Genomic DNA, 23,147 nt, shown 5'->3' with positions numbered 1-23,147 from the left:
GAGAGAGAGAGAGAGAAAGTAGCGTTATCTTCCATAATATTATACATATATAATATATATATATATATATATAAAATATATTATATATTATACATAAAATCGAGATATATGAAGGCGAAAGAGAAAGAGAGAGAGAGCAGCTGGCTGCGAAGGTACTATAGAGGGATTTTATTCGTCTCGCACCGATGATGAAATCATGATCCAAGTATTGTACCTTAATTACATTCCTTCGGCTATAAAATAATTTAAGAACATATATACACAAACACATACATACATACACGCATACACATAACAGCGCGTTTTTCTCATCATGCGTTTTGCCGTTTTAGTTCGAATTATACCGTACACGATTAGACAGAAAATTCGTTGTCACTTATCACACATTTTATCCCACAATTGTGTATATTACGATAGAGACGGCTCGACTTATCTTTTTTTCCTTTTTCCTTATCGACACGATACGAAAATGAGATGGCGGTGCATTATGAGCAATGAGCAAAATTGCATATTTTTTAATATTTCGAGATGTCTCTCGTCTCTCCGCGAAGAGAGAGTGGAGAAAACGGAAAATGGAGAGAGGAAGGATATTGCGATTCAGCTAAGAAAGAGCTAAGAATTATCGATATTTACGATAAGTTTTAAGTAGTAAAAATTAGTCATAACTCTACGGAAGGTACGGAAACACTTTAGATGAGTAATTAGAGATTCAGGAATGGTAAGGTAAAAGATTGTAATTCGTCGATATCGAAGGCAAGATGAGAAAAAGTCTGTGGTATCGTTGATGTTTATTCTATTATAACTAGTTATAATCTTGCAAATCAGAAAAGTATGAAGATATAAAACGTCACGATCACGATTTACTCTCGCGTAATCTTTTCTAGTCCGTTGTTACAAATTAAAAAAAATTATTCGACAGTTCTCAAATGTGGATACAACGTTCCGATATCATCGCGAACGTCATGATGGGAAAAAATATGCTCGGTCTCTCAGTCTTGAATAAGAAAGATATAATGTCAAAAGTGACGAGAGCTGACACATTTTTTTTCTATTTATCATGAAAATAGCCGACGCGAAATCTATCGGTGAAGTGTTAATATTTATTAACGGAGTTATTTGTAACTCTTGGAGTTTGTAACCGTTTTATTACAGAGTATTTGTTCAGTATTTGAGAACTGTCATTCGGTGCAGAAAAATTCGGGCGCAAAATTGAATTTCAAAATTGGAAGAGCGGTATCTTTCAATTGGATGATACTCGACGATACCACGGACGGAAAAGTATTGCTCGGCAAACGAAATCGTGTGTGAGGGATTGATGAGCAAAAGAGAGCAAAAAACGAGAGAAGGATATGATCTTGTCAGTGAGTAGATAAGAGCGCGACATTGTCAGGGTACGCATATTCGTATGGTTCAATAGAGAGAATCCTCTATTTGTTGATCAAAAAGACTCAGAAAAAGAAAAAGGGAGCGATGATACGCGTTTTACTTTTGCACTTTCGCTCGTCGATGAAGTTTATCAATTGTTTGCTGTCCTAAGACTATTTTTGGGCACCACTATTGTTATCAATGAAGTATAATTTAGTTCACAGGCATTTTTTTTTTCTTTTGAAGGGCTAATCTTAATATTATTACTTTACACTCTAACCACATTTATTTGCATCCATAAATTGTTATTCTCTTTCATCATCAATTTATTCCATTCAATGTTGAATAATTATATAAAAGAGTAAAAAGAGAGAGAAAAGCAAATATAATATTAACTATTTTCACTCATTGAGAAGCATCGTTACCTGTATGACAAGTGACCATAATAAGAGCATAATAAACAATCGCTCATTAAATGCATTCTGTTGTTCTTCATTTCATGACCTGGCCACCATCCATACATCCATCCATTAGTCCATTCAATGTCGCAGTATGATCATACATCATACGCGTTCATCTTATTCACCAAAATGTCTCTGATCTCCGTTCTGCATACTCGATTTAGATACGAAGCGCAATTGTAATTTTGTTGAAATTCGGCGAGTCTGTTTGAGTTTCCGCGTTTGTGAAGCGAATGAATCGCCAACGACGAAGATTTCGCGGCGAACGAGATGGTTTTCCGAATTTTGACAAAAGGGCTGGAAGAGAGAAAAGAGAGAAAAACGTTATATTGTATAATGAACAAAACGTACGATTTCGAAAGTAGTAGTGTAGAGCTTATACGCTTATTATTTCGATTTTTATCTTCATGGTTTATCGAATGTTTATATTAGCTGAATTTTTTTTTTTTTTTTTACAGAGAAACAGGAAGGCAATTGTCGACAAATAATATTTTTAAGAAAACGCGCCGTTATTATACCTAATCCATTATTAAATGCATTCCATTAGTATCAGATTTAATTTAGAAATTTTCGTTTTTTACCGCGTTTTTCTTCAATGGGAACTGTGTTGGTGCCCACCCACTGTGTTATTTTCCCCATCCCCCACTTCCTTTATTGTAAGGTCTTTTATTGTAAGGTTCATATGTCGCCGATGAGTAAAATTAAAAGTAATGAACTTAATAATTCCAACTTAACTAATAATTTTTGTAAGATTTTTGAAGTGTGATTGAAAAGGTCTGACAGTCATCCAGATAATTTTAATTCATAACTTTTACTATACGCAGTTATAGTTGCGACATAAATAAAAACAAAATTTTCTATAAAAATCATTTGTATTTTGTACGAAGAGTTTTGAAGTATAATTAAAAGGATTCGACAGTCATTCAGAATAATTTAAATATTTTTTAATCGTATGACTTATAGTTGAGACATACCGGATAAGTTTATTCGAATGTATAGGTTCGCGTGATATATTTATGCGCATAAAAATCGCACACGATGCAATTTCGCTTTGACATTTTCCGTGTATACGACCTTCGATTTATATATATGACCTGATTTTCCCAAAAGATAAAGATAGTAGTCGACGAGATAAATCGATGTAGAGTGACGTTGAATTTGTGACGTTGACACTTCGATTACCGAGTTATAATTTCGCGCATGAGTCTCCGTCAAAGTTGAGAATTGCACGACTGTAAAGCGTAGCAAGAATCCTTGTTAAAATAACCCAGTAAAGGCAAATCTCTATCCCCTTCTTCCATGATAAACGTATGTTATACTATACAAATAATATAAATACTCTTTATTGTTTTTAATCGATATCCTTGTAAATATTTAACAAAGTCATTTTCGATCCGTAGCGAAATCTATATGAGTGACGAACCTCTTGCGAAAATTCATCTGTCATTTATATATGATGAGGCGATCAAAGTGTGATAGGCATACATAGCATACACAACACACATATTTTTTTTATATTTAATATTTGAATAAGCATTTGTATCTTGTATATAAAACACATGCATACACAAATAATGTGCGTATCTTATAAAAGTACGCGGTAATTAACTAATCACATGTCTTTGTTTTTCTCCTTTTTTTCGTCTTACATTCCCTTAAGCGTACAATCTCGAGTGTATGAGAGATATTATTCTAACTAGTCAATACAAAAAAAGAAACGAAAGATTGTATTTTTTTTACACAACGAATTGTCTGTAAATAAAGCAGAAAAAGTATATTTTTTTGGAATGAGATATATTAGCGGTAAAGATCTGGCGATTAAATTATGTTCTACATGGAACGATTTTATTATCAAGTTTTGATAAAGAAAGAAACGAATAATATGAATGTAAACTTAAGAAGTAACAAATAAAAAATTATTTTTGTACGGATTATAATTAACTTAGCCCCAACAATTTATTTCAAGCTCTTGTACGTACATCCATTTCTGATTATGTCGAGATCATGAGTTGTGGAAGTTACGTCTCCTTCATGATCCGACTCTTCTCTAGATTCTTTTAAGAAGAGAATTTCAAAAGAAGATAAAGATGGTGTAATTCTTATTGGTAAGTTGTACATACATATGTTTTCAACTGCTTCCGCTAAATCTTTTCAGTTTCGTGACACAATATTATATATAGAACATAATTATATAATATACAATAGATTCAAGAGATTAACAAAATTATTTTAATCCTTTGTGATCACTTCTTGATGATAATTTTATGTCGGTCACACAAAGAGCAACATGCTTGATACATTTTTAATTGATTGTCATATTTAAAATTATTGAACATACTTTAAATTGTAGAACATGGAAATGCAGTGACTTTTTAAAGATTTTAATTTTATTGTAATATATTTAAAAAATTTGCAAGGTAAAAATTAAAAAAAAAATGCGCTTTTTTTATTGAAAAAAATCATAACTTTTTTTAATTTGTAATATTTTTTAATAAAAATTTATGGTTACATTTTACAAATATAATACTTTTAGAAAAAAAATAGTACAATAGTCCAAATGGTAATAACCCAAAAAGGTATTTATTCTGAAAAATATAAGAGATCATTTTTGAAAATGATCTCAAAATATAAAGTTATTGTATAAAAGAGTATTTATTTAATATAAGAATAGAATTTTTTTTTAAATATAAAGCCTCAAACTTTTTTTGGAGGTCCCTAATGAGCATGAAGGGTTAAACGGAATAGGATACTAAAAAAATTCAAAAACCTAGAAAAAAGAATTTTCTTTTTCCATTAATTTAAATACAAATAGAATTAATATTGATTAATAGTTATAAATGAATTTTTCATATATCATTAAAAATTGTAAAAATTCACGTCTCCTGTGTTACTCATTCCTAGCAATTATTAGCATGATAGGTACGTTTACAGATTATGGGAAGTCATCTCCTTGGCCTAAAATTAAAAGAACCGCTCAGACAGTGTCATAAAGTCCCATATATATGGGACACGTTGACCTATGTCTAGAATCTGAATCCTTACGTAAATGCATTTAACTTGTGACACGTGCCTAAAATCGTTAAACACGAGAAAGATTTCAGTTATGACTTTCTGTAGGTACTCTCCTTACCTTATACTTTCCTCCGAAATAAAGAATCCTGGAACTTGACTGTAACAATATAAAATAATTGCTTTTTATATAAATCTAGAATTTTAAAAAATCCATTTCCATCTCTTTTAAAAACATTTACATCTGTCAAAGATATTTTTTGATTGTGTGTAAAATTTATGTCACTTATTTTAAAATATTTATTTTAAAATTGACGGTTGTGAAAAAAGATTTAAAAACTTTTTTTTAATTTATACAATTACAATTACATTTATAAATAAAATTACATTTATGATCTACATTGTGACAAATGCTATCAAATAAAAATGAAATATTTAAAGACTATTTTGATTCTTTATCAATAATTAGAATTATGATTCTTTAACAGTTAGATATAAAAAAGTTTTTCATTTACAAAATTATAAAATGATTATAGAATTCTGTTTATAAATTATAAATTTATATAGGTACACAATTTTATATTTACATTTTATAGAACTCTTTATATATGTTTTATATAATTTGATCAAATTTTATTTTTAAATGTATATTATATTTAATTAAATGTATATTATATAATATAATAATTATATTATATAATAATTAAATGTATATTATATTATATTTATATTTATATAAATAAACATAATTGTAATTATACTATTTTGTTATACTTTCTAAACTACTCAAAGCTTTTTCAATATATATATAAATAAATTTAAAATAACAGCCCATCTTTATCTATTTACACTAGAGGCCTAGAAATTCTTTGCACGACCCTGTCGTCTGTACCGTTATTTCTAAGCATGTACTTTAAGTTGATATTAATTTTTATTACACATATGTATACCTGATTTAATTTTTTATTATTATATGTAAATGTTTATATTTTAATATAAATGTAGAATTATATTGAATAAGGAATTATAATGCTACAACTATACAGCTTTGTTATAAATAGCATAATGTTATAAATAGCATAAAGTAATTAATAAAGCAATTAATAGCATAAAAGAATGTTTCTATTAGTAAATTTATGAATAAAAATATTCTTTTGTACCATTAATTGCTGTCGAAAACATCAACATTATCAATTTTTCATTTTATTGTTAAATTGTTAAGATTAATTATTAATTACTATTACTACATAATCTTATATTATTTGAAGTACGTGATACTTTTGTGCTGTATCTAATATCATTAATAATAAATCTAATATAATTTATTGTTATAGCAAATAATTATAATATTTTTATAATAGCTACACATAGGTATGTTCTGAAATTTGTGAAAAGATATTCTACAATTAAACCAAATGGAAAATGAAAGTCATTCAATTCTACATATGCGGTTATGAGTCTTTATTTTATTTGTTAAAGGATTAATGTCGCACTTGTATTAAGTCCGGCAAAATAAATTGCAAATGTTAACATCGATGAATCGTTCAAATTCTCTATTCGACGCGATGTTGAATGCAATCGAGACATTAATATTCACAATATATTTAGGCGTACGTATAATGTATTTTTTTCGCATTCGTATGTATATAGAAATGTATCGTGTAATGCGTACAGGAATGAATACCAGGGAAGATTTTAATATACGATATATCTCATATATCACACGTACGCTATACATCACATACCTCACATACACGCATCTGATTCTTCTTATATATGTATGTATATATACACAGGATGTCCCGTTTTAATCGATCATTTTCCAAAATTTTCTTTCTAGATTTTTTTATTTTCAGTTTTATATAAAAATGTTTCAGACAAAAGATATATGATTTAAAAGAAGTGCAAATTAATTTTTGGAAAAAAAATCAAATTTTTTAAATCTTATGAAGTTTATCACTATTTTAATGAAATTATAATTTTATTCTATGTAATATAATTTCTCTAATTATTTTGCATATAATGTATGTATAATATATAAAAGTATTGAGCTAGAGATGACGAAACATCAATAATTTTCGAATATAGTTAATTCTGGTACATATTGATATAATATGAAAAGTATCTTGTAAAATATTACTGCTTTGATAATTATATTATAGGCTTTTTATATACATAGAACAAGAGATGAGATGATTCATTTGATGGGGTAGAGTTTCGGAAATCGTTTTTTCCGATTTCGATGAAATTTTATAAAAAATTTAATTTCAAATTAAGGAGAGCGCCTGATTTACAAAGTAAAAAAAATCGATTTTTTTTTCATACATCGACAATACAACTCTTCGAGAATACATTCCTAAAATTTTAGAGCGAAATTCGAAATTCTTTGGTAGATTCAGTGTAAAATTCAAGTACCATTGTGCAGCATTAACATTATAATATTGTTCAGATCCATGACCTTAATAATATTTGTCAAGATCAAGAACATTGTTTCTCATATTTTTACTTTTACGTAAAAATGAAAAGAAAAAGACCCCCCTTGATAGTCTTGATCTTGATAAATCTTATTATTCTTAAAATGATTTTTTAGTAAAGTGCCAAAAATTTGGAATATCCCACTAGGGCTTGCTCAAAAATATCTCACAAATATCTACATAATTTGGATAAAATATTAATATTTGAATAAAATATTAATTTATAAAACTACTATTAATTTATAAAACTACTATATAATAAAATAGTATAAAACATAAAACATACGATAATAAATCAATAGTTGCATCTTCACCAAACAAAAACAAGGTAAGATTATGTTTCTGTAACAAGGTAAGATTATGTTACTTTTCGAGGCTATAAATTTGTGTGCAAGTTTATGCATGTAAATATCTTTCTAGAATGGCCTATTACTTTTTTGTGATCATTACAATTGTAATTTTTTAAACTATTATAATCTCTACAACTTTGTAATTCTCGCAATACAAACGAGGTATTAATTATTAAAAATTGCCGACTTAATATCATTGAACTTCTTTCAGGTAAAATATTTTTTAATTCTTTGTGATTTTCTTTAAAACAAAGCGAAAACGAATCTCTAAATTTTTTTTTGTTAGTTTAATGATTTCCCTCGCTCTCGAAGTTGACATTTAATTTAAAAGGGAACATCCTGTTAATATACGTCTGTGAATGCGTTCCATTTGACAGCTCTAAGCATTTGTTCTTATTTGTTTATTTGCTTATTATTCATTATTTGTTCTTATTTAATATTTGACAATAAGGAACTGATGCTTACAGCATGTGAGCGTAGAAATGGAACACACTCACATATGTACATATGTATTACCTGTGTGTGAGCTAACGCGCGCACACACACGCAATACACACACACACACACACACACACACACACACACACACACACACACACACACACACATAAATTAAAGCAATTAACTCCGGTTAGTAAGTAATATCGTGGAATGAAAGATTACTGGGTCTTCGATTATGTACAATATTATAGAATCTGTCTGCGAGAGAATTAAATGACGCGATACAAACAACGCGACGGACCAGAGAATCGGTCAAGAATGGAGCGAGTCCTTCTAATCATAAAAAAGTTCCGCGTAATTGTTGTATAATAGGTGTTTTGGCACAGTAGACAGCAAGTCATTTTATGACGCGATGTGATGTCTAATTTTCTCTCGCATAGATACATCTCATCAGAATAAACAGTGCATGTACACTGGTTACAAATCACTCATAATGCAGCACAAGACGTGTATATTATATACGAGTAAGTTTTTAGTCTCGAATAAATGAATACAAGCGAGACTGCATTTAAAAATATTACGCCCTAGGAGCAAGTCCAAAACCGTCAAGAACGACGCGTATCTAAAAGTAAATATCGCAAAAACATTCTTACGAATAGAGACTATCTCTTATGTAGAATCGATTAAGTATTAATGCAAGACTTTCTTACAATGAATCATGCAAGTTCGAGAGCGCGTCCTTTTGCGGAATCTATATGTTAAATTAAGAAATACGCTCTTTAGGACCCTTATGTCCTTTTTCATTTTAAAGATGTCTTACATAATGTTACAATTATACATAGAGTATCTGACTTACCTCAGTTACATTGTTAACGACAGACTCCCGAAACCATTTTGAGATAAAAATTAACTAAATACTAAAATGCCAAAGTTTTTAAATGAAAAGTATTTAAAGTTGTGATTAATCAAAATGTCCGAAATTCCCGTGCTCAGGCATGACGAACATAAAACATATGTACAGTAATATTTGTAAAATTATATCAATCTCAAGAATTCGATTTTATATTTAAGGTTGTCCTAAGTATAATCTCAAGACATTCAATACAATCATTAAGTGGATTTAATCTTAAGATCGTTTATTATTAGATTCAAGACGATCGAATATAAGATTGAACTATAAATATATGAACTATAAATATCTTTATAAGATTGGACTATGAATACCGCTTCAAAGACTGCTCATGACCAGACTTGAGATAATCTTGAATATAAAACGACGGACTACTTATACTAGCCACAGTTGGAGATCTTATATTTAAAACTATCTTGTATATGATCTTGAGACACACAATCATTTAATTGGCTAAATGGAGATAGTCTTAAGACTACTGGATTTAAGACATTCCATCCTAGGAAAGATACTTTAAAATATATCTGGACGCGTAAATTTCGAACAATTTGATTTTGATAGGTAACTTCAAATATTCCTCATTTAATAATTATTACAATTTTGGCATTTTGATGTAAGATTTTCTCAAAATAATCTTAGAAGTCTTATTAACAGTAAATGCCACTGTAAGTCTGAGAAACTTTATATAACTATACGATCTTGCGCATTTCGTATATATAGGACAATCGCTTCTATCTTATATGCGCATATACACTTTTATCTCTTACAACCTAAATATATCTTGCGACATATGTATATGCGCATAACACACACATACACACGCGCGCGCGTACACGCATACAATAATTTTTATTAACACGATACTTTAATATATTCGTTCGCTTAATGTGAGGGAGATATTCTCCTTTGTTAATGTAATATTATAATAAAATGTAACAATCACATATCCTATATAGCATTGTATAAGGGATCAATAATAATATTATGTAATGATAATTAAGCATGGTAAAAAATTCACAAGAGATGTTTCGATTTTTTCTCGTTATTTCACTTCGATCAATAAGAATTCTCCACGATCCATTTCGTTCGTCCTTATTATTATACGTAAATCTTTTTTTTTTTACATATATATGTACACGCATTTGTCGCTATATAAAAGAGCAAATATGTCTTCGATACAAGATTATATAATTTCGTAGCGACCTAATTACGTTTTACGACCTTACAAAAACGTTTTTATTACAAAAAAATTCTCTTCGAATGTTCGCAACGTGAAAGTATCTCGATAAATAATATTGCATTATTAGTTCTATTCCACTGAATGACAAAATATATATATCTAGAAATCTACATTCTCAGTCAATAATGTTAAAAAACACGACTGTGGTTGCACGTACAAATTTTCCATGGTAAACTTTACGTTTATCAGTGATTGTTAACGCTTCACTTGATTTGTATTCAATTCTTACAGTAAAAAAAATTTTAGAGAAGTATCACGACGAATTAAGAATCGAGATCGATTCAGAATTTCCGCAAAATAACAAATATCAACTTATGCGGAAAAACCTGTCCGTTAACGATTTTCCATTAAAGATAAGTTTTCGTTTTATATGCGCGATCAATTCTATCTTCCGGTTAAAAACCTATTAGCTGCATAAATATAAGTAAAAAATTGCTATTTAGAATTTACATAGCAGAAGAATCCATCTGCTAATACACTTGTCTATAGATAGTAAAACATATTGTTGCATGATAGGAACTTCAACTAGACTGAACATATTTAAATTCATTTCTACGAATTAATCACAGTAAAAGAATGTTGCATTCGATGGAAAAATATTATAATGGATGTTATCTTTTCGAATGAAGAACGTGATGTCATTGCTGTAACTTGTGATCTTGGAAGACACTCACGCTTCCTTTACATATTATCCTATTTCATAGTATTCCATATTCTTAATATTCTATATGGAAATTTGGCTTGTTTCGCCGAAATTGTGATGTGTCCCGTTTGTTCCAGACATTCTCGCTGTTAAAATGCGAAGACAAACCACATATAAGTATGTACATAACGAAACGGATCTTCAATGAACGCTTTCGCTAATAATATCTTTACGTGGCATCATAACGTATCGCCAAAGAATTGGAATGAGGCTTAATCTCACTGAAAACGTCAAATATCTTAATAAAAAGATCGAAATGCGCGGTTAACCCTTCGTTGTCACCATGGATCAAAATGAATAGTCTGAATTTCAGGCTGTATAATTAGCTCGTAATCGAACTTCTCTTTCGAACGCGCACTAGTACATATTTTCATTTGAAAGTACTATATTTTAGGAGTTTCAAAATTTCAACTAAAAAAATTAAAAAATGAAGATGTTACGATTTTTTTATGTTACAGTTTACTTTTTTACGTATACATCTTCAAAAAATGTTTAACCTATTGTTATTTGGTTCAAACGCTATCATTAATAAAACACATTTTATAGTATTTAAAGTATATTCTATATTTTTTTGTTCGTATCAGACGGATAGTTTTAGAACGGCAGTAATTGGCCAATTTAATCTAATATAACCGTGAAACTTTATAAAAGTGTGCCAACGAAGGATTAAAAATAACTGGTCTTCGTACACAAAACATATATGATTAATATGTGAATACGTAACTAAGTTCATTTACGGCTTAGAAATTTACAGTTGCATGTAAACACGTGACATCAATAAAACTAGTAGATTCTCTAATGCCACTTTAACAATAGATTAGTACTTCAATTATATTGTAAAAATTTTCAATACCTTTTGTTTTTAACGCTAAAATCAGTTAAGATGTATGTATATGCATATTTATATACACAATAAGACTTGTTATGGCACGAAGACAAAAAGTACTGTTATCTCGTGTGTCAGATAGCCGGCATCAGCATACGAAAGAAAATACTCCTTGTAGTGCAATGCTGGGTCATCCGTTCAAGCGTGATCAGACATCCACTACATCATTATTATTGTAGTTGAAATTTGAATCACGCAAGAATGACGTGCGACGAAGCTTAAAGCTGAAACGGCTCTCCTCAACCATTTTCGGCACTTCCGTTGCCTATAAAGCATGTTGCAATAATTTTTATTTATTTTATAAAATAATAATTATTAAGATTAAAGGAATCCTTCTCTCAATGACTTTAACATATGTTAAAGAGATCATATCCTGAGTAACTTCCAACAGGTTTTAGCCGTCGTTCGTTATTCGTTAAAAAATTATTAACAAAATAAATTTAAGAAATAAATTTAAGAAATAAATCGTTCTTTTGTCTACTATATAAAACAAAGCTTTGTTTCAAAATAAATTTTTGCTCTAAAAAATTTTCTTTGAAAATATAATTTTTTAACATAATTTTTGTTTTTAAAGCACAGAGTTTATTACTAAAATAGAAAATTTGATTTTGTAACTTTTCTCGCGAAGCAAGATCCACTCCACATTTCTCTCCTATCTAGAGGTATACGACTTCCCACGAGAAGTGAAGTTCGTCCCATCTCCCCTAGAAGCGATCAATTTCCCTTAGGCAGAGAGAAGATGGGGTGGTTCTCGTTTTGCATGGAAAATCGACTGTATTTAGTTGGATTACTCCATATCTCCTTCTTTGCCTAAAGTCATTCAAAGCGGAAAAATAATCACCAATTTTGATTATTAATAATTTTATAATGAATAACGAGCGACGGATAAAACCTGTTGGAGGTGACTCAAGGGCTCTTCTAATCTAAATAATTACTTACAAAATATATATTTAATACATAAATTTATATTATAAATTAAAAATATAATATAAATATAATATAAATAAATATTATAAAATATTTATAACAATATATATTTATTAATATATATTTATAAAATTTTCTAATAAGATATTATCATATTAAAATAATTACTCAGTTTACACAATATGAGATAGAATATAAAATAATATAATATATAAAGCATATACAAAAGATCTCTCTTTATATAAATATTTAAAAATTGATTACTTCGATTAATAACGAGATTGCATTCTGTCTAACATGAAGCCATAAATATGCATGCATGCATGCATGCACGCACGCAAAGCACACACACATGCACGCACGCACGCACGCACGCACGCACGCACGCACGTACGTCCGCATCTCACAAAAAATATATTTCAGCTGTGATAAGAGAACTTATTGACAGGGAAAAAAATAAAACAAAATGTACATAAAATACCTTGGTATTTGCTCGATCGACAGAACGTTGAAGTAGTGACCGCCATGCTGCAGGTGCGGCATGCTCTAAAATAATAGGTAACAGTGGCTGTACGTTGAAGGATTGATATACATGCGCTTTTAGAACTATATCAAGGAACATAAGAATGAGTATCGATGATGTCTAGGATCGAGAAATGTGGCAAATCAACAAAAAAAATTTAACCATGCGACACAGAAGCGGATAATCGAAACGAAAAGCACTTACCATTTTCCTTCCTGTCTGTTTTGCTTTTGTTCAAGCTCGCTGCCAATTCCCTCACCGATCTCTTTTCTACGCTCGAATTACTCAACGAACTTGCAGTGCTGCTTGTCGATAACGTCGGCGGCAAGGAGGCCGGTCCACTGACACCGCTGTCAGTCGATTCATCGAGAGCATCGCCAGAATCGGGCGTATTGCCAGCCGAGGTGTTCGGACTAGAACCATCGCTTAACAGACTGAATTCTCCTGTAAAATTTAATAAAGTCAAGATACAATATACAATATACATCCATTAAACGGAAGTTTCTGTAAACTTTTTAGTAAAAAAGATAGTAAAGATTAGCTACCTTAGGTGAGTACTTAAGAGTCTTAATGTGCCACACAATTTAATGTATACACTGAGTGCATTTAATCGAATTCGCTATACGTCTGTATTTCTGTACTTCTTACTAGAAAATATCTTCTGAATGTTTCTTACCAGATTTTCGATCGGTGGTCATGCTCCATGGTCGCGGTTTAGGTGCCGTCGCTGGTGGAGTGGGCTTATTTTTAATAAGTGAGCCGTTGCTTTTTCCGTCGCTTGTAGACCCGACATTCTTCAATGGTTTTAATACGGGGGACTTGGCTGAATCGGATATGCTCTTGATGCCGCTGCTATTACTGTTTATTGGACTTTTCAGATCGTGACCGGTTGATCGTAGCTTGACGGACGAAGATGATTTCTCAGCATCAGTTACGGATTTCTTCGTGACACTTTTACGATTCTCTTGGTCCCTTTCTGTGTTCACTCCGAAGGTATCATCGATATCATGCGAGCCACGCGGACTTATATTAGATACGTTTGTTAATGTGCTGCGCTTAGAATCGTCGCTTATGTCATTCGCAGCAGCGCTGTTACAGATCTCTTTCACAAAAACCTCGCCTTTGGATCTCTCATAAGCTTGAGCGCTGTCCGTAGTATTTCTCCGGGCGAGCGGTGAGGCAGTAAGCGGTGAATCACCTTGTGATCTTCTACCAACAAGGGGGGAAAACTTTTCCAAGTTGTCGCTGGAACGTGAGCGCGGCGCGGGTTCCAAAAGTGTTTTTAGCATCGGTGAATTACAACTATGCTTTTTCTCCATGTCTGGTGGAATGCTTTTGTGACTCGTCAGCGATAAATTAGGACTGCCATCCGTTGGAAAAGTATGTAGAGAACTATAAATTACAATAAGTAGCTTTTTACAATTTGTGTGTTGAAAAAGAATAAAACAAAAAAAAACTTAAAGAAAGGAAAAATATATCCCACAAAAATCAATATGAAAGAGTGTTATATTAACCTGTCGTCACTCGTAGGCGAGATCAAAGGCGTGGTAGGTGTAGTAGGTCGGAAGAACACGTCGAGACCTTCGCCCAGAGCAAGACCATCAATCGGTTGATCTGGTCTTAACATCGGTCTCGTGGGCGCTCGCGTTTTCGTTCTGCGCGGTCTAGACTTTACTAGATGTTGTAATTGCTGACTCACAGTGTTAGGCAATTCTGAGACGGAATCTAATGACTCTGTCAACGAGTGTTCGGTTTCCGAAATAGCTGCGAAGTACCAATCATATATTTTGCAACTTTACAAACTCATGACAGAGTAATGAATACAAACCTTCCGCTTGACTCTTCGGCAATGACGGCAACAGATCTGGTATGTCATCAGCGGATAATCCTTCTACTGAGTCCACTACGGATTTGGGCCTCAATTTCCTTCCATGCAGACTTTTACGCTTATTCGATAGATGTGGTGTTGCCTGAATAATGGATCAAAATATTTTAATGAATCAAAATATTTTATACAATATTGATGTATAATAATCATTTATGGATTTTATTTCCTATTGATTGTGTATTCACATGTATGATCTAATAAGATTCTTATTCTTATCTTTATATACTTTTGTAATACCTACCAGATTAAGATAATCCAATTTCTATGTAAGCATATAAACAAAATAACGTATTTGCATATCAAGCGAATTCGAGTGGAAATATTTATATTGTATATAGGAAATAATGTAAATATATATTCTTTATGTACTTTTAAAATAATTATCTCATATTAAGAATAAAGAATTTAAAGTTCTACCATTGGTGATTGATCGTTGACGCATTGACCAATAGAATCTGCTAGCGAACATGTTTCCGGCGGACAGTCCTCTTCGGACATGAGATTAACTCTACCAGGAGGTAAAGTCATGGAGACACCGCTCGCACTTGTCACGCCTATCACACTTCCGCTACTCATCGAGCCAGCGCTAGGTCGTAAAACATCTGGTGTGCTACTTCTCGTTCGGCTATCACAATCGCCAATCTGAAAGTATTTTATTATATTATATCATTATAAGAGAATCATCGATATGAAAAAAATCTGAGTATTCCTTTCCAAAAAAAAAATTTAATTCGTTTAGACATTCATATCAATTTGTCATTTCAGAATTTACATTTTGAGTATGCAAGCTATAAATTTTTGTTAGTTGATGAATTAAATAATGTGAACATCGATAAAAAATTTTATTAAAGCTCAAAAACTAAAAAAACTCTCCTGCTTATGCAATTAAATTTCTTAATCTCTCTTTTTCATTAAGGTTACTTTAAGATCCGCTAATAATGCTATCACTTAACATCTTATGATTGACATATACATACATTATCTATTATTGCATGTAATTATTAGATGGATAAAAATATAAGCGAAAGATTGCTAGATAATGAAATAACAATCGTGTACATGATTAAATCAACATTAAACGGAAACAATGTAAATACATATATTTATGAAAAAAATGTGAAGCTCAGTTCGTATTATAATTGTTTGCTATAACTATAAATAGTGCAAATATATCATTCTATACACACATACCATAAAGCATTAATTAGATTAAATATTCTCTTAAGAATGATAATATATTTTATATGATATTAAGTTGTTTTGAAACTTACCAAAGTTTTATAACTTCTTGATAATGATTCGATTACCTCGTCCGTGATCCTGTCGGATATATGCGCCGCAACTGCTAAATTAAGCTCACTACAAAAAAAGAGAAAAGGATTAAAACAATACATTTATAAAAACAATACATTTATACATTTATATTAAAATAAAAAACAATACATTTATATTAAAATTGCAAAATTCTTACTTAATTCTATTAACTATATCTGCGCCAGCTTGTTCGGTAACAGTGGTATGTATGAATTCGTTATTAATTTGGTTTTTCTCTTTACACGTATTACGAAGATCATCTTGTACTGCGATCGGCTCACTCTCATCGCCCCTGATCACCATTTGTGAAAGTATAGTAGGACATTGCTCATTTGCGCATTTTATCATTGCATCTAAAGAATCCTGAATCAACATAAGTTTCTCATGTAACGTACATAATCATATCTTTCAGAAAATAATTCTATTCTAAATTTGTGACTTAAACTAGCAGCAAGAGTAGGAAAGTAACTGTAAAAATTCATTCAATACATACCTGTAGATATGTCGTTATAACTTTATGAAGTTCGTTTGCCATATCATGTAGCTTTTGCTCGATTGGATTATTCTCGTCGCGTCTTTGAAGCACTTCGTGTAATCTTGGCAGTAGCTGCAAAAAGATATAATAAGTGTGAATATTTTAATGTCTCAATCAAAGCAATTTTTCCAAATTTTATCAAACGTACTTGTTTAGAATTATCCGCATCTTGTATAAGCCCAGTCGCATAATTGATATCATTATTAGCGTCACAACTCTCTGCCGCAAGGGTCTTTATAGTGTCTTGAGTTTGAACGACGAGTCTATCAACCATTTGTTGCGTAGAACTCAACAGAAATCCTTGTTGCAAACGGAATGCTTGCCCATGACTATATTTGCACGGCGTAACATTTCTTTGCAACAGATCTTGTATCTTCTTGACTAACTGCTCTGTTTTCTCTGCGGAAGTTTTCATACAAGGTTGGAGATCATAAATGGGAAACGGCATATGTCGTACGCTACAGTTCCTGTAAGAATAAATTTTTTAAATAAATTTATTGTATTCCTTCTTATTCTGATCTATGTGGATACATACTTCTCTAGAGCGTGAACAATATCCGCATAGCCTTGTAACGTGATGTTATTTTTGTCGTATATAATGGTCCGTAAATGATTATTGATTTGCAATGCTTTTGCTAACAACCTTGCACCAGGATCACCTATCTGATTACCGCTAATATCTAAGACGTGTAAACATGTGTTACTACCAAGAGCATTAATCAGATTATAGAGATCGCCTTTTAATCGAGAATCTGGTAGATGTAATGCTTGAAGAACACAATCATCCTCCTGAAGCATTTGCACCAGAGCGTCCATCACGACGGCTATGTGCTTGCTCTTCATACTGGCGGTATTGCGTCCCATGTATAACTGCTTTATCGATTTGTTCTTGCCAACTGCCGTTACAACTTGTGCCAAATCGACGTCCATGTCTGTAAATAAAAATGTTGAAAAAAATCTTATATCCATTTAGTTTGAAACAAATCTAAAATCGAAAGAAATTATATTATATAAATTGTAAAGCCATACAATCAATTCTTCGAAATTGACTGAATGGTTTTACAATTTATAATAGTTTTTTGTATTAACAGCAATTAATTGATCAACACTATATATTTCGGAAACAAACTACAAAACACGAATAATTCGGTTGGGCGCACTAATGCATATTAAAATCATTGTATATATTGATTTTATTTGAGTGTAAAAGTAAAATAAAAATACTTTGAGGTATAAAATACACATTTTTCCTAGAATGCAATAAAATGAGTAGAAGATATGTAGTAGTTTAATCCGTTTCTATATTTAAACACATACTTTTAACCTGTGTACGGCAGCTTTAATGCTGAATGTATCAATGCGCACTGAGTGCATCCAATCGAATTATATTCTTTTTATAGCTGTATACGTACTGCTGTCCGATATATCCAATGACGCTATACACCTAACTCCGTGAATGCATGATTCTAGAACGTGCGCGCCCATAGAACCCAAATTGTTTCCGCTCATGTCAAGCTCTAGGCCAACTGTACTTTCGTTGCATGCCAAACCGAGTAGCAGATGTTTTAATGCCTCCAACGGTAGTTTGCACGAAGATATATTTAAGTACTTCAGCGAAAGGGTCGCCGTAAAAAATTGTTTAAAACTTGGAGGTATTTCTTTGGTCTTCTTGCTTGAAAAGGAATTCCGGGCAACGTTCAGGTGGATTAAATTAGTTGCACAACCCCGTAGTAATGCACCGAACAACTAAATCAAGTCATAAAGAACAATGCAAATTGTATTGCTCTTACAGAAATTTAAACTAATTTAATACTGGAAGGTAATGATTAATTATTTTAGTTTAGTATTAAAAACATTAACAAAAACATTACCTTCCATTAAATTGATTTAAATTTCTGTAAGGACAGTCGAGTATTGAAGTTATTATTTAAAAGAAAACTATGCAAAATTAGTTACTTACATATTCTAAAGTAGTATCCGTACCGCTAAGATCTAGGTGTGTTAAACTATTAGGTTGTGCCAAGAAATTGCACAAATTCTGCAATTATTAAATACAAATTATAATTTTAATTATTGCAATTATTACACAAATTAAGACTCTGTAATTTATCGTCAAGATCAGCCTACAGTTACTCACATTGACATCGTCCTTCAAGGTGTTCTCCGAAAGATTCAGATATCGCAAACTAGTTGGCATGCTTCTGTTCAAGCTTAATGCGTGAGCTATTTGACTTATACCTTTCCCGGTCAATCCACAGTGGGCCAAATTTAATTCTTGTAAACCTTTAGGCAACTTGCCAATAGGGCCGCTCAGATGAGTACCACCTTAAAAATATATTACAAATTTTGTCTGATGTACAAATAATAAAAATTATTGACCTGTGCAAGCAAAAGCTTCTAATAGAAGCTTTTATTTGTAGAGATCAATAATTTTTTACATATTAATGCAATGCTTGTATAGAGTAAACTCTGGAATATTATATAATTTGAAATAAAAAAAAATAAATAATATTTATTTATATGAGTCTCTTTATAAGTTTATAAAATAAAGATGCATGTTTAAAGGAAAAGCATATACTAGTACAGACAAGGGAGCAGTTTAGCTATTTTTTCAAAAATAATGAAAAAATAAATTTTTTTAGAGAATATATAAGTTAAAAATTAGTTTACTTATTATATACTGTTTATATTTATATAACGATATAACATCTATCTTATATCATATCATAGAGAAATGATTCATAATATATAAAGCAGGCCTGACAGAGTGTGGCTTCTACAGTGGACGCTTTCCTCACCAACTCGGCTCGCCGAGTTTAAGGACGATATTAGCTGTTGTGATAACATTACCGTTCGTAAAGTCAGGAAATACTTAAAAAGTCTTGAAAAAATATTTTCTTTATTCATATAAATCGAGAATATAATAAACATTTTTTCTGTCTCTTTTTTTATAAATTATTTATTTAATTTCAAAGTTTATAAAAATGAGTTTTTACATAAGAAATTAAAGAGAAATATTGAAAAAAATTGATTTTAAAAAAAGTACAATGATTTTTCACAATATTGAATTTCTTGAAAGCTCACTTTAACAAAATGTCAACTTCAAAATGAAATACTTTACAGAAACTAAGCAGAAGAAAAATTTGTTTTCAGATTCTATTTTAAAACTTTTTCATAAATTTTTGTTTAATAATGTTTTAGCAGTTATAATAATGATTTAGCAGTTTACGCTTCAAAATATCGAAAAAAATTTTTATTTTATGTCATTTAGGAACGAAATATTGCAAAAACAAAATTAAAAAATAAATTTACAGTTTTATCTTTTCTCTTCAAAATACATCTTTGAAAATTTTTGTACGATTTTGTTTCACCAAGATACTTAATTTTTCATAAGATGCGAGAAAATCATTCTCAAATTTACGAATGATAGTGCATGTATGTGAAAATGATTTATTTTTCATGTATTGATCTATTTTTCATTCATCTATTGATTTCATGTATTCATCTATTGATAAATGTTGAAATTGATAATAAATAATCAAAATATGACAAAACAGGCAAAAGTTTCCACAGCCCCTATGGAATCTTAGAAAATGTCATCTATTTGCTATTCTTCATATTTTCACATGTCTGGTGCTCAAAATAAATAAGGAAATGAGAAAAGTGAGTCTTTTTTAGAAAAATGAGAAAGTGATCTACAAGTGATTTCTAAATAAATAAATGAGAAAAGTGAATTGCTCCTATGCCTGTAGTATAATTATTAGGAATAATTAAAATACATGGTTATTGGCACACCTTGCATTAACTTGGCTATTATCCCACACAAGCTAGAGGCTCCTACAAAAAATATAATAAAAATCTATTCAGGACACTTTTGATTACGGTTAACAATCGGAAAATAGAGCTCAATAGGCTGTAGTGCAGATAAAGATTTCAAATACAAAAAGAATACTGAATAAATAATTGAAATTAATTATACCTTTATCCTCGATCATGTTGTGTGACAAATCTATTGTTTGCAACATCGTGTTAGCATTAGAGATCAAGGCTAACGACAGCTTGTGAGCGAAATCCCTTTCAAAAACAAATATTTACATTATCCATTAAATACATTCTCTCTATAAAAACTAATTGCTTAAACCATTACCACTTAATCCCAAGATTATCTAAATAAAGCTCTTGAATGGACAAAGATCTTCGCATAACATGTAACAATCTTTCTAAAGGCTCGTGATTTAACTTGAGGTGAGATGCCCTTAATTTAGTGAACCAAGTGTTATACTCCAAGGCCGAGATAATTGGCACCAAGTCCTTCTGATCTAAATGATCAAAGTCTGTCAAATTCAGCTCTCTGGTGTCATGTGAAAGGTATATTGTGTCGACATCCTGAAATTCATATCTGTCTAAATAAGATTTTTGTAGCAGATAATTCAACATTGTTAAAGCAAATTCTAATGATGCCGTCAATCTCACCCAGGCCACTTCCTCCCTGTACGGTACACCATGCAAGTCACACATGCACGCATATTGAGTAGAGAAACCACCACAGGGCCCTGTGTGTCTCGTGGCTTCTGTGCTTCTAGCTAACTCGCTTCCTCGTATACTCTGCAGTCTGCTAGCTGGTATTACCTCTATTTTTCGTATAATATAACTACAAATATTTAAAATACATAATCAGCAGAGTCTTACAAATGTTTCTTTGCTACAAAATGAAACAAAACATACTTTAACGGTACTGTAGGAAAGATATTTCGAATTGCCGTGTGTAAGGCCTCTATCATAGCGTCTACTTCTGTGGTATCTCCGCCGACGCTGTTTGTAGTAAAATTGTAATACCGTTCTCCGACAGTCAAACATAGCTGATTCGCTCTTCTCGATTCTATAGCCGTTACTTCTAGATAATGAAAATGGCAGTCGATCTAAAAAAGAATAAAATGTAAATGCAGCATGCAATAAAAGAGTAACATATACTTATGATCTGGTTCCATCTCAGAATACTTTTTAATCTCAGTTTAAAAGTTTATCTTTTTTTTATTTCTCAAAATTAGAAAAAGATAAAGAGCAAATGGAACCAACTTAAATTAATCTTATATTGGTAAAACTTGTAGATTTCTGATCTTATTTTAGCCAATCATGATGCAGAGAATATAGTCAGCTGCAAAGTGATAGACTAACATTTTCTATAACAGCATCAACTTGGGTTAGATTAATGATGTTTATGGTTTATTGGTACATCAACCAATACAGCATTAATTGAATCCAAGTGCAAATTTGCTATAGTCAAAAACACTATAAAGTATAACTTAACCAGAAACACCACAATTGACAATATATAGTGTGATTAAATGGTTTAAAAGAGAATATAAACTAAACTACTTACTCTTGTGGGTACTTTGGCCGATAAGAGAAAGAGGCGACATGGCGAGAACACCTTAATGACAAGACAAAATCAATATATATCAATATAAAAAATAAGAAAGTATTACAAAAAGAAAGAGAGATAAAAAAAAGACGGAAAAAACAATCACTCACGAGAACACGATTTTCCTGTTTGTCCTGTTTTGTTTCCAATTTCACCACATTCTTTAATAGTATTTTTACATGCTTGCCAAGTAGCGCTTTCACCGATTCTGCAAGAAATGAATAAAATTTACACACAGTTATACTTTTACTACAAAAAAAGTATATCAAAGATAGTACGAAGATTTTACAGGCCAGTCGCTCCTTTTTACTCCAAAAGGATACAACGACAGGCTAATTAATCCTGAAACTCGCGCGAGATGTAGAATGTTGGGCAACAATATTGACGTTCGCCAACGGGAGAGACGAACATTCGTGTGGAAAACAGTTCGATTCTAGTGTTATGACGACTAATGTAAACACGCGATAAAGCGCAGACGAACCATTTAAATCCTTTGTAAGCTGCGATCGGGTTGACATTTTGCTAGCTGAAGTCTTCCATTGAAGTTCGCTGTTCCATCTAATGTGTCGTCGTCGTCATCATCGTCTCTCTCTCTCTCTCNCTCTNTNACCTNTCTCTATCTACTCTACGTCTTACGACTACGTACGTACTTACCTACGTACCGTACGTACGTTACGTTACGTCCGTTACGTACCTACC

The 23,147-nt window shown here is 31.2% G+C and overlaps 2 protein-coding genes across 2 annotated transcripts in view; one reads left to right on the top strand and one right to left on the bottom strand.

Moving 5' to 3' along the window:
- Nucleotides 1-2,659, top strand: part of LOC105621460 (RNA-binding protein Nova-1) — a 33,019-nt gene extending 30,360 nt beyond the window's left edge. The window contains exon 5 of the mRNA XM_012202927.1: nucleotides 2,285-2,659. Coding sequence (XP_012058317.1) covers nucleotides 2,285-2,373 — 89 coding nt within the window. The 3' untranslated portion in view covers nucleotides 2,374-2,659. The remainder of the gene's footprint in view (nucleotides 1-2,284) is intronic.
- Nucleotides 2,660-11,987: 9,328 nt separating this feature from the next.
- Nucleotides 11,988-22,966, bottom strand: LOC105621397 (leucine-rich repeat-containing protein 16A). Its single transcript, XM_012202865.1, has 24 exons — nucleotides 22,930-22,966; nucleotides 22,559-22,656; nucleotides 22,407-22,457; nucleotides 21,752-21,945; nucleotides 21,500-21,677; nucleotides 21,174-21,412; nucleotides 21,006-21,100; nucleotides 20,822-20,863; nucleotides 19,164-19,351; nucleotides 18,987-19,064; nucleotides 18,439-18,772; nucleotides 17,562-17,958; nucleotides 17,175-17,493; nucleotides 16,985-17,098; nucleotides 16,649-16,854; nucleotides 16,449-16,536; nucleotides 15,595-15,819; nucleotides 15,419-15,439; nucleotides 15,118-15,259; nucleotides 14,804-15,053; nucleotides 13,966-14,681; nucleotides 13,494-13,733; nucleotides 13,248-13,312; nucleotides 11,988-12,104 (listed from the first exon to the last, which is right to left on the bottom strand). Exons 1-24 carry the CDS (start codon nucleotides 22,964-22,966, stop codon nucleotides 11,988-11,990), a joined length of 4,434 nt encoding a protein of 1,477 aa, XP_012058255.1.
- Between the last annotated feature and the right edge of the window lie 181 nt (nucleotides 22,967-23,147).

The sequence above is a fragment of the Atta cephalotes genome (assembly GCF_000143395.1).
Source record: "Atta cephalotes unplaced genomic scaffold scaffold00033, whole genome shotgun sequence".
Lineage (NCBI taxonomy): Eukaryota > Metazoa > Arthropoda > Insecta > Hymenoptera > Formicidae > Atta > Atta cephalotes.
The sequence above is the reverse complement of the archived record's forward strand: the minus strand, read 5'-3'. Positions and strand labels throughout refer to the sequence as shown.